The sequence below is a fragment of the Geospiza fortis genome, unplaced genomic scaffold (assembly GCF_000277835.1).
Source record: "Geospiza fortis unplaced genomic scaffold, GeoFor_1.0 scaffold192, whole genome shotgun sequence".
NCBI lineage: Eukaryota > Metazoa > Chordata > Aves > Passeriformes > Thraupidae > Geospiza > Geospiza fortis.
This window is the reverse complement of record NW_005054315.1, coordinates 4,280,381-4,293,802: the sequence shown is the minus strand read 5'-3', so window position 1 is coordinate 4,293,802 and position 13,422 is coordinate 4,280,381. Positions and strand designations below refer to the sequence as shown.

The 13,422-nt window shown below is 39.1% G+C and overlaps 1 protein-coding gene across 1 annotated transcript in view; it reads right to left on the bottom strand.

Moving 5' to 3' along the window:
• Positions 1 to 13,422, bottom strand: part of UPF3A (UPF3A regulator of nonsense mediated mRNA decay) — a 25,924-nt gene extending 12,502 nt beyond the window's left edge. The window contains exons 1-4 of the mRNA XM_031056183.1: positions 13,358 to 13,422; positions 11,007 to 11,113; positions 767 to 865; positions 570 to 680 (exon numbers count right to left, since the gene is read on the bottom strand). Of these exons, the coding sequence (XP_030912043.1) occupies positions 570 to 680; positions 767 to 865; positions 11,007 to 11,040 (244 nt within the window). The 5' untranslated portion in view covers positions 11,041 to 11,113; positions 13,358 to 13,422. The remainder of the gene's footprint in view (positions 1 to 569; positions 681 to 766; positions 866 to 11,006; positions 11,114 to 13,357) is intronic.

Here is a 13,422-nt window from a genome sequence, read left to right as displayed (position 1 = left end):
GGAAAGACTAACTGTTCTGCAAGTTATCACTTGAAGATACACCAAAATTCCATGTCATCCTGAAAACTACATACTAGCACTGAATATTTCAGTGCTCACCTTATTTAAAATTCCCCCCAACACTGTGGAAGCCATGCTGCATGCATACAGAAAACAAGATGTTGCCTTACTTTCAAAGCTTTTCCAGAATCTTGACCATGAGAATAGAGAGAGATCGTTTCATGTTTCTTAATAAAAGCAGCTAATATCAGGGATCAATGGTTAAATATTCAGCTATTTTGTATTTTAAAAATAAATCTTTCATCTACTAATACATCTGTAAGTATTCAGAATTACTAAAGGCCTATTTCTGAAGCCACTGTGTGTGCATGCAAAAGCTGAAGTGAAACCAAGTGATTTCATGCATAGAGACTTTAAGGTTTACTGCTACTACTTGCCTGGAAAACAAATATTTAACTGGTACTATAAATCTGTTAGACTGAACAGGTCAGCTCTTGCAGGTTGTATCATAAAGAAAAAAAGAAAGATATTGAATAGTCTCAATAATAAGAAAAATCAAGAAAACAGACCAATGAGTTCTCTTGTTTTGGCCTCAATCTCTCCCAAAAGAATCTCAGGATTGGCACAGATCTTGTCTTCATCAGCACAATAATTCTCTAAAAATTTCCTATATTCTGGATCTGTGAAGAAACATTTTTGAATTACGTTAATACTTTGGAATTCATAACAGAAATTTTCCACTGTGATGTCAAGAAAAGATGCTTACCATCTTCAATGCTCCCAGCTTTGGCATCTTTCTTCTTCAGCTTCTTTTTTGAAATCTTCTGAAATGGAGCAAACTCAACCACTGCAGGATATTCCAAACCTTAAAAGAAATCAATCTTTAATTTTTTTTGAGGGGGAGAAAGATTCCCTACCTTCAAGTAAGATCTTCCAAACTCTGGAACACGTGTTGGGAAATTCTTATGTGAAAGCAAACGTAAATGTTTCTACAACTCACTCCTAAACCTCTAATGAAAAGTGACATGAAGAGGTATTTAAAATTTAAAAAAAAGATCTTTTATTTGGATATGCTGACAAGACTGAAAATGAGGATGAATACTGTTGCAAAATAAATTTTTGGTAATATTATTTATAGCTCCCTTTTAATTATTTGCAGAAATTGGTTAGAAAAATCTATCACAAAATCTCACTGTGACAAGTGATTAAGTACTATTGGGAAATCAATCTGGAACTGCTGAGTTGCTTTTCTAAGGCTTTGTTGCCTAAAAGCCTAAAAAGTAAATAAATGCCAGGTAATATGCAGTAAAACAACAAAGCACCTCCTTTCAGAACCACAACTGTAAAACTCAGCGCACAGAATTGTGTGTAACTGCTCTGTTTACGATGGACTGTGCAACTCCTGCCTGTGTTTTTACTGGCAGGGATTCTTTGCTTTGAGTTGGCTTCCTCTGTGGACTGGAGTCAGAACTGTGTGTGGTGTTTGAATTGCACTTGGTTTCCACTTGCAGCAGGTTCAAGATTACACCTTGCTCAAGTCCAAGGAAAACTTGTTTTCAGTCTGCTAGAACATTTGTTAACCTTATTGAACCTGCTAATCCTTGTTTCAGTTTTAGCTTCAAAATGCAGTGCTGCCACAAGCCTCACCAGAGAGCACTTCTGATCAAACCTTGTGCTCTTTAATTGCACAAGCAATCATGTCAAACCAGCCAACTGTGTCCAAGCTTAGTTTTGCAGAGTATTCTGGCTTCAGTCCAGCATAATACTGAAGAATGTGCTGAATTTAGGCAAAATCTTAGCAGAATAATTTAAAAATTTCTTTCTGGTTTTAAATTTTAAAACACCCAGAACTTTAAATCTGGGAAATGCACACTGCTAGGAATGTGTTGTTCTTCCTCTCTACAAAAACCATCTAAATCTGAGGGATATTAGAAAGAAATAAAACATCATAGGTAGGAAATGTTGAAGAGGAATTCATTGGTTTGACAGCTTCTTTAGAGATCAGTTTCTAGTAAGAGTGGGCAGGACTACTTTTCACAGGACCTCTGCAACACTGAGTATACAGAATAGAAAAATGTTTGTACAAGAGAGCCACAAATCTACGCCTATTTTACATAACTTATGCAAATTTTTACAGAAGATATGCCTGAATGAGGCAAGGAACTGCTAAAGTTCTGCTAAACCACTTCTTATTGATGGCAGTTTCATACTCCTGCAGATGACCTGGATCTATCCACATCTACATTACAGACTTTTTCTTTACTGTTGGGCAAACACTTGCAGACTGAACATCTTAAAACTGGCAATCAATTTTGCCATTCTTGTTCTCAGAACTCAACTCAAGATGTCTGCAAAGGCCCTAAAAATTCAACCTCTACATGTCTTAAAAGTGGGCAACCAAAATGTTGAAGTTTTCTTCTTGTTTTTTCCAAACAGGAGTAAGTAGCAGAACTTTAGCTCAGAAATGCTGAAAATGTAAAAATCTGTGCTCACAATGCGTTCAGTTACTATTGTAATGAATTGTGAAGTTTGCATAGGGTAATTTTCTTAATATGGTCTTGATAGTCCATTGCCTAAAGTATAAGAATGCACATAAAGCATGCACACCACATAGACAAGCAAAACTGCATGTACAAATATATTTTGAACTTTATTATATTTTAAGTGATAAATGTTAACATATTTTTATGTAATTAACTGCATAGTGATGAAATAATGGCCTAACTAGGAAAAAGAAAGCAAATTGATGCTTCAAACTGGTATATGTATACATACACATTTAATATCTTACAAATAGTCCAACCTTTATTATCAATGAAGACATAGCCATCAAAGCGATCTCTAAAAAGAAGGATGTCTTCAGGATTTCTAAAGTTAATGTATGCTCTTGAGTAGAGATGAGGATAAAGGCTGCAACAAGAAATTTTATTTTATGTTACTTATTATTCTTTTCAGGGCTGGGGAAAACATAATACCAGAGGAATCACATCATAATTCTCATCTTCTTTGAGAAACTGCTACCTTAAGCAGTCTTTGCATTTACACATCTGATGATATATATATGACAAAAAGTAACAAAACATCAGACTCCTGTATGCAACTGTGAAATTTATTCAGAACTGACACAAATATTTCCAGTTTATTTTGTCCCCCTAAATTGCAGAGCATAAATTTCCAACTGTGCAGGATCAAAACTTTAATATTTCCCAATTTAAGAGAGATGAATAACAGCAGTGCTTTTGGGGAACTTCTTGGGCATACTAAGAAAAGTCTTGTATCACTGAAAAGGAAAGGTTAAGTAAAAGATTGCAGTGAAGTGGCAGCTTCCAGGTTGTCACTGTATTTAAATAGATTTCCACCTTTAAGAGAGAATAAAAAGCCTAATAGTTGGCAATATAATCCACTGAATTATACACAAATACATAAACTCCATCAGACATCCATGTGTTATCAATGTACATGCAATGTCTAGTTGTGACCAACAGCTGCTGTAAAAATCCAAAGCATAGCAAAAGAAACAGGTACTTAAAATCATTCTGATTCTTCAAGAATTTATTGGCATAGATCCCACTCTGTGGGTAAATGTTTAATGTGCCTGATAAAAACCTCAGGGCTGGCACACCACAACCACGATGAAACTGAGGTAATTTAACGAATTAGAACCCATCAGCTAAGTTGTTGTGAGTCATGGTATGTACATGCTTTAAACTCCTGCAACTGCTATATATAAGTCAGTTTGTATTAAACTGACTTAATGATGACTACCTATTACATCAAGTTTCTGAACAAATCTTAACACAAGCCCATACCTTTAAAATACCTATAATTCTAAAATTCCAATAGTTCATAATTCCAATGTCACCTATGGCCTGTCTTCAGATCAACTCGTCACTAGCACCAGGAGACAATAAACACACAGAGTTGCAATTGTATTTCAATCCCATAGCTCTTTCAAAATCAGATTTCACAATGAGTGAGAAAGAGCAAAAATATGGATTGGACCACAGGATCAATGCATGTGGCAGCTCAAAGCAACATTGCTCCTAAGTAATTTTTTTCTTTTTAAAATATGCATCCATATGGATTCCACTTACAGTGCTAGGAGGAGATCATAAAGAGCAGTGCTGTCAATCACCAATGGTTTTGTACACCCACCAATTTTGTGTTTGATCCTGTAGCCAGAAGAAATGTTAAAAAACCAAAACAACCTAGAGCACTTTTTTCATTTAGCTACTTTGTAAATACCAGCTATGAAGTGTTTCTACAGCTTGAAGAAGATGAACTATTTCCAAGGAAGAGAGGAAGAGCCATTTTATCCATATATAGCCAGTATATTTTGACATTCTAGGATAGGAACAGCATTGTGTGAATGGTAAGTGGGTAACTGCAAAAATGGTAAGTGGGTAACTGCTAGGGCATGCCAGGGCTGAGAGATGCTATAGCATGGCTGTAGAGTTATCACCAAGATGCAAAGCAGATATAAAAAGATTTCTTCTCATCGATTTCAAAGAAGAAAAGATGTAATGCTTTTCATAATTACACAGAGTTAAAAGATGTATTTTAAAATGTGTAAGGAAGGAATTTTATTGTGGCAATATATAGCTGTATTGGAAGCAATGTCTCTGTGCTGCCTAATGGCTACAACAGTAAAAGTCTCAGATAACTGGGACTCCCATGAAGAAGGAAATTTCCTTCTCTGTCGTATCAACAGCACAATTCTTACTTTCATGTGCTTTGAGGTTTAAACTAAACAAGGCCTGGCATTAGACTGATATGATTGCACCCTTGAAGTGCTAAACATTCATCAGATAAAAATCTTGAGGGAACATTATTTTCATTTCAGTTATTACCTGAGATTGAGGAATTGAGTTTTAGTCTCTAGTCTAAATAACTACTCCACTGTTCTTTCCAGCTTCAGCTTTTGTAAAATACTAAAACTTTCTATAGATTAAAGACTGTTACTTGGACAAGGGTTCACTCCCACATCATTGTGGCACTTCTCTGCCTCAGTGCACAGCAAGCAGATTCATCATACAGTTGGGTTTTTTTTTTCCTGTAGGAACTTAGAACCTTATGGTTAGACTCATTGTGAAACAGAACTGAAAATACAAAGGCTTGCTCCTTCCTTGTTTCCTTCAGCTGGTATATCAATGCAATCTCTTTCACCTTCTTTGGCAACATAATCTATTCCTGGTACACAACATAATATTTTTCTGGCTCTTTCAGCTTAAACAGAGTTAATAACTTTCAAAATGGAGGAACATCTGATATGATTATTAAGCACTCATTAGTAAGAACGAACTGAGTCTGTATAGACAGGACTCTGGAAAACAGATTTAGAATTTACCTTGCAAGTAAGGGATCTAGTGTTGTTGCTATACATTTTTAACATCTTCAAGAACTTCACACGCATCAACAGAAACATACATCAATGTAAAAGCATGGTTGAGCACATCAGGATACTGATGTGCAGCACAATAACACAGCACTGTCTGTCCATTACTGTAGCTATGTATCAGGGCAGGAGACTGCAGAAACAGAGCTGTGACACTTCTCTGATGGAGCCATTTCCGCAGAAGAGTTAGTTCTCATATGCATATGAGTTAGCTATGAGAGTGCTGAGTGCACAAAAGCCAGCCAATTGAGTGTTTCAAACCCTTGTCTTAGGCTTCTTACCCAGCAAAGAGTACAGTGTGCCTAAAAAAGCGAGTAAAATTAACATTCTAGGTGGGAAGCTAACTAAACCCAGTAAATTTGAAATACTTAGCACTGGATTGCATATTTATCACTTTTACTCTAGGTTTCACACACCATTTCCAGCAGCTACTCTCTACCCTGGATTGTCTTTACCTATCCATTCAGAACTCAACAGCACGGTCATGCAGCAAAGAATGCACAGGGCTTCACAGGGCTACAGGCACTCTCAGGCTAACAACCTCTCCTAGGAAGAAACACTCTTGCTTGACTTTTGTACTTAGTATTTAGCAGTTACTGGCTAAAATACTCTTTACTCTTCAGGATTTTGTCTTCCAGCTGAGTCCTACAGAAGTGAACTCTGTGTGTCTCCTGCTTTTTTCAAGTATCTATCACCACAGATTTCATTCAGGATCTGAAATTCAGTTTTATCATCCAAGAGCTGGTTCCATTTTGCCATATGTTTGCTGTCTATAATGCTGCTTTCCATACGTATAATGCTTTGGACAGATGCACTGCACATGTCGGCACTTGGAGCAATCTCTATGGAAATAACCCAGATGAGTCTGATTGTACACATTTATTCATTCCAACACAATGTTTCTTTTTTCTTTTTCTGCTCTGCACTCAAGGGTATTCAATCTTCAGGGTACATTTATTCCTGTAACACTTAGTCTATCATCTTTTTAAGTCCTTATTTTTCTAGCAACTTTAATAACAAACACATTATAAATGTTTACTTCTTCTATGAAGTACCTTTTAACACGATTGTGTAAAAAGACTGATATACAGGAACATAATTTTAAATAGCTATTTACAGTCTAAACAGCAACATATTAACTATAAAGCCAGCAATCTCATCTCAGTAAAATACTTATCAACTCATGAATCATGGTGGGCATTTATAAAATATATACTTACATGTATATAGAGCTCTACAATTAAATTTTGGAGAGTCAAATAGCTCCTCCACCCATTCATACAGTAATTGATAACTCATTGTCATGTCAAGCTAAAATCCCCTGGCCTTCATCCTTGTCATCTTCTGTGGTCATTCACATTATGAGTGAAACTGGCACAATTTCAAATAAGCTTAGTCTTTCCTTTTTACAGCTCTGAATGAGCAGTTTGCCTGGCAAAGAAAGCAGAAACACCAGAGTTGTGCCAATCAAACTTGTCAATTATTTCACCCAGAACACAGTAGTGGTGGTTCCCTTGAAGCACTAAAGGCACTGCCCCTTCAGTGCTGCAGTTCCTGGGTGCAAACCTACAGCCTACAGTGCTAATGCTGTTCAGCTACAATAATCCTGAGCACAATGTTGGGAAGAAGTTATGGAGGGAAAAGGAGGAGTGCTCTTTGGAAAAGCTTTATCACTCTGTGACACATGGCACGGCACTGACTATTTGAACTGTTTTCATGCAAGCAAGGCTTGTGTTCAGATTTCTTTCCTTTCATAACCTCAGAACACTATCAACAATTCCTGGCACTCAGCACTCAATGCCAGTCCAGAGAGATTACCCAAACCCTGAAGGGCCAGAGATCAATCACTTGACTGGTGATTAGACAAATCTTTCGAATAGGCCTAGAAACCTTTACTAGCAGACAGAAAGGAGAGAGCATCTGGAAAAAAATAGTTAATATTTGAAGTCTGAGTACACGACAGTCTATCAAGAAGGAAGAGTCTTTATTATCATCTATAAACAGTGTTTTGTATGCATTTTGATGTCAATATGCAAGAGAAAATAAATGTAATGCAGTGAATCAGATGAATCCGAAAAAGGAATGAAACACAAGCCACTTTCTGAAATGATTTTACTGAAATAGATGTAACTGAAAAACTGAAAATTACATTAATCACATGAAATTTGAAAAAGTTTCACAGCTTGCCTATAACACGACATTGTAAGCTTAAAGATAACACAAAGGTATTATAAAGATTACAAAAAAAGAGAAACTGGAGTTGATATGTATATCTTTGTTTTGTCCTCTAGAATGATTTATCTTGGAAATAAAAATGTAGAAACAGCTACAGTTAGACCTCTCTAGTGCCCTTATCAACAGCAACTAATAGAGAATGCCAGGAGAAAATGTATTAAAAAGGGGAAAATGTACAAATATTGCACTCAGTTCATAACTACAACTATCTGCAGCCTAGGGACTTTGTAATACCAAACTTGTAACTTATGTTTAATAGGTTTTCATAGATGAATACCTGTCTAAGTATTTGTCTAACTGCTCCTGACCCATTTCCAACATTCATCATTCGTGGCATGAATTTCTGAAAAGCTCTAAAATTTGAATGACCTTATAGAAACTTCTGTGATGTAGTAACACAGGAAGTGGTTAAACTGAGATGTTACAGCTCTTAAGGAAACTTGTCTGCTTCTGCATCAAAGCATCTCTATGCCCCTTTCCAACAGATCCTCTTCACTGAGTAGCTTCTTCAAATCCTTCTCATTGGGTGACATGACATTTCTTTTCATCTTCACATGTTTTTGTTATCACTGAATTCTCTGGATTGCTGCCCCTATGCACATGGTACAGGATCTAGAAAAAAGCTATTCAGTAAAAGACAGAAAACATGCCAATCTTGTCCCGTAGCTTTTCCTGTTAGCTGGAATGACATGAAGACACATGCACAGAGTTTGCTGAAATCTTGTGAACTGTCCATAACATGAGAGACTATGGCAATATAATGCCTTATACTTAGTATTCTCTGCTGGGTAAGAGAAAACTGGGATTAACCTTGATTAAACTTTTACTTTCTGGAAGTTTATTGTATATTCCTCAGTGGGTAACGTAAAGAGATGACTCATAAAAAGATATACATGGGTATGTGTCAGCATTTGAACAAAGGGGACAAAAGGGACAAGGTGGTCTTGAGCCAGTCAAAAAACAAATAATCAGTCAAGCCAACACTGCAAAATGGCAGTGAAATGCCCACATAAACTGTGTAGTTTGCTGAAAGAAGTTGTAGCCATACAAACCTGGTAAAGATAAACCCATTCCAAAAAACCCCATCTTTTCTCTGAAAACACATTTTTTGAAAAGCAGGATGAAGAAAAATGGAGCGAACACAAAACATTTCATGCTGAAAAATTCAAACTTAAATGATTTTTTTTTAGTGAGTTTAGATTTCTGAAGGCAGAAGAGAATAACATTACAAATGACAGCATGAGAGAAAAAACAGTATCTTTCATTGGTAACCTGCCACAGATGCAATTAAACAAGTAAACAGCAAGATTTTTGGGTAATCCAAATTTAATCACATAGGAGAGAAAACGAAACTTTATATATGCAACTATTGTCAGTGCCTTCTCTTTTCTAAAGAGGCTGACTCCCTAAATTCCTATGCAAACTTTTCTGGAAAATTAAAACTGGAATTTTTTAACTATTAATCGGCATTTGTGCATCTAAACACAGTGACAACTGACTGACACTCTTCTTCAGAGAATTTTTGGTTTGCCTTTGGTATTTTCCTCTTATCAAATGAACAGGTGGGACAGAAGCCTTAAAGAGGCCCACTTGGAAATAGAGATGACAAAGCTCAGAAGAGCAATTAAGGTACAAAGATTTCCAATCAGAGTAAGTTCTCCTCCTTCCTCACTTCACATCCTTTGTAGTTTTAACAGAAAAGCTGAAGCACTTACTATTTTGTTGCTGCACTCATGTGCAACTACCTAGGTCAGAAAAAGTCATAATTTCTCTAAATAAACATTTATTTCTTCTTGGTTGTGAAACTGACTCTGAGAGAACCCCTAACTTCAAATTTGGTCAGCAATAAAGAGTCAGCATCCCTCTCTAGTCAGTAGAAAGAATCTCGAGCCAGTGGAGGGGTGATTCATCACACACTAAGATATGACAAGATGGATCTCCAGTTTTTCAGAATACATGAAGATTGAGCATACATGGTGTTTTGTTTCTGTTCTGAAAACTGACTTATTCAAAAGGGAATTGCATTTTACCACTGTGATACTGAGTAAATGACGTAACTATACCAGTAATTCTGATTTAATTTAAATCAGCCAATATTTCTTCTTTTTTCATTTGCATGAGACAAAAATGAATAAAACTAGATTATTAAAAAATTTGTATGAAGCACATAAAAATCCATGCAGGTAAATGAAGAAATTAAACTCAAGTGGAACTCATGAAAACATTCTGTCATTGTTTGCCCCAGACTGAATCTTGTTCACAGCCAATTAAGCAGGCTGTTACAGTTTATCAATGAAGGTTAAAAGAAACAACAGGTTTTCAAACTACATTATGGCCTATTCATACAAAAAAAAGTCTCCATAGGAAAGGAAACGAGCAGGAATGCCATTGTCTCTGCATATGCAGCCAGCTTTCAGAAATATTTTAAAGAGTAAACAGAACTATTCAGAGATAATGACTCAAAGCATTCCTCATTTGTGAAGATGCCAGGGTGCTTGGTTGAGATGGAGTAGGTGAACTTTTCGTTGTGTAATGGCTAAACCTCTGAACTGATAAGGCACAGGGTGAATGATGGGCTGTGGGGCTTGTGCTCCACTTCTCCTCCCAGGAACTCCATGTGTGACCTGAGCGGGTTCATCTCTGCTGACGGGACACAATGGGGCACAACTGACTCAACTGTGCTGCCAGGACGGGCAGCTGTGCTGTCTTAGAAGCTGTCCCCTGATCCACATTCTTACATAAAGCTCCCCACCCCAGAGGACGCACCTGATTTATATTTACCTGAACCAGAGTGAATATAGACCCAAAAGATGCTGTGTTCCGCCATCTTCTCCCCACCACTTATTCGGGACTTCCCCCAACTCCTCCTGCCAGATCTGGATCCAAGACTGCACAGCAACCAAGTCTTAGCGCAGGACCAATGGGTGGTGTGATCCTCACACTCTTGTACTTTGTTTTTCTTTCCTTTGTGCTTTTCTTTCCTTTTTTCTTTGTTTCTTTCTTTCTCTCTCTTTCTCCCCTTGTCTGTGTCCTTGGGTGATGTTGTTGCACTTTCACATTACAATGCTTTCATGTTGTATTGCTATAGATAATAACCACCAAAACTGCTGCATACCTGTTTTCCTTTGCAGCCAAGTTGTTCTACAATAAACCCTACATTGTTTATTTAGAAATACTGATCATTCAGTGTCACTTCACACTAATTCACCCCAAGAGATCTAGCAACAAGAACAGGTTATCCCCACCTTCTGAGGCGGGCCATAATAGTAACTCAACAAAAATAATAAAAAGAAGAAAACCACGTCATTTGGAATGTCCCACACACCTTGATTAGGTTTTCAGCACCTGAAAACCTACAGAAACAGCTCATCCTCACCTGGGATCAGCAGTGCAAAACTCAAAATAATCATGGGCAGGTAGAGGATGCAGCTGTTCCTCCAGTTGCTCCTTGGTTAGACAAGGAGGAAGCCTTCGAATAACCACCTGCATATATAAAAAGAAATGGAGATTTATATTTGATCTAAATAATGTAGAAACAGATGGCACAAATTCCCTGACTCAGTTCCTGCAATTGTTTTGAAACTGTAGGATAATTGATATATTCTGATGAACAGCCTGAGAACCATTGCAATTTAATCATCAACCTAAAAAATAGATATTGATTGCATAAAAATTTTACAGTATCTCTAAAAAATTATTTACACTAGCTTTTAAGTCTTGATACAGCAGTATTTCAGTGTAATAGGTCTCTGTGTCCAGTTGCTCCTGGCAGGGGTTTTTCAGGGCAGCCTCTGAGAGGATGCTGGGGCTGCCCAGTGCAGAGTGCAGCAGCTCCAATGGATCCACCCCAGGGCACAACTGAGCCCCTTAAGCCAAGTCAGGGTGACTCTGGGAAAGGTATTTGAGAATGGACAGGAAAGGTAGCACAGCAGTGGGTCAGACAGAGGAGTAAGGGGTGAAAAAAGTGTAAGACACAGCCCTGCAGACAAACAGGAGAAGGAGAGGAGGAGGTGCTCCAAGTGCCAAAGCAGAGTCCCTTGAAGGAGATCATGGTAAGGCATACTATTCCTCCACATGCCATGAAGGACCACAGTGGAGATGACATCCACCTGCAGCCCATGGGGGACCCCATGCCACAGCAAGTTGAGATGCCTGGAAGGGTCCTGCAGCCTGTGCAGAGGAGCCCACACTGGATCAGGTTTATCCTGAAGGCCTGCAGCCCATGAAGGAGACTCACGCTGCAGCAGGTCATGAACAACTGCAGCATGTGGGAGGCACCCTCCTGCAGCACTTCATGAAGGACTGTATCCCATAGTGTCCCATGTCAGGTCCCCCGTGCTGGAGGAGGGAAGGAGTATTAAGGAAGACAGAGCAGCAGAGAGGAGGTGTTATGTCCTGTCTGCAACCCCCATTCCTCATCCTTCTGCAGTATTTCCAGGCAGAGGAGGTTGAGCCTGGGAAGGAAGAGGGGAGGTGGGAAGGTGTTTCAGTTGCAATCTTTTTTTTTTAACAGTCTTCTCTAATTTTCAATTAGCCATTAAGTAAATTAATTCTCTCCATGTTAGAACCATATTGTACCCTGAGTTAGAAGGGACCCACAAGGACCATTGAAGTCCCACTCCTGGCCCTGCCCTAAAAATCACAGCGTGTGCCTGAGAGCAATGGCCAAATGCTTCTTGAACTCTGTCAGGCTTAGTGCTGATTATTTTCTTGGGGAGCCTGTTACAGTGCCCAACCACCCTTTGCGTGAAGAACCTTTTTCTATATGCAATCTAAACGTCCCCAGACACAGCTTTGTGCCATTCCTTCATATCCTGTCACTGCCCAGCAGAAAGAAAATATCCAGTGCCTGTCCCTCCATTTACCTTTGTGAGAAAGCTGTAAGAAGGTGCCAAGAGGTCTTCCCTCACTGTGTCAGTTTTTCTTGTGATGACACTTTTTCCATCATACCTTATTCCTGCGTCTTGCTGAGGGAGGAGTGCAAGAGCACCTGGCTGGAGGTCAGCCACCCAGAGTCAACCCACTAGCCCAAGCTAACCTGCCCAATAAAGGCCAGGAAACTGTGTAGAAACCTCAGGCAGAATGATGCCAGCACAAAAAGCAGTAAAGTGGCCATCAAACTTCAGGCAACCTGTTTTAATCTCTGAGTACTTTAATATCTGAATTTAACTTTACTGAGCTCTGAGTTATACTCATTTGCAGTTCTTCAGTTTTCCAATTAAAAAAAAAAACGGGAATAAATCAAATCTCACAGTACCCAAGGAGTCACAGAATTGTCAGGGTTGGAAGGGTTCTCTGGTCCAACCCCCCCGCCAAGGCAGGGTAACCTAGCGCAGGTGTCATAGGAACGTGTCCAGGTGCGTTCTGAACGTCTCCAGCCAGAGACACACTGTGACATCCCTGGACAGCCTGTTATACTCTGCAAGTATTACATGAAAAATGCTCGAATAAAGACGGAGAAGAGAGACGTGCTCTTGCCCTTGACAGAAGCTGCTTTGCCACAGCAATAGCCAGCCTTGATATCACAATTAAAGGTGAAATGATTTCCAGCGCTGACGCTGGGGGTCCCCCAAGACTCCAGGGAATGAACACCCTCGTTCTGCAGATGAAGAAATTCCCGTTACAAACACACGGACCTCCCGAGATCGGGCTCGGTCTGTCCCCTCACTGCAGCCGCCCTCCCACCGGAGCCGCCCCGCGCCCTGCGCCGCACTCGCGCCCCCTCACTTTGCTCAGCGCCGTTTTCTTCTCCTCCCGCTGTTTCCCCGGCGCCGGGTGAAGCGGCGGCGGCG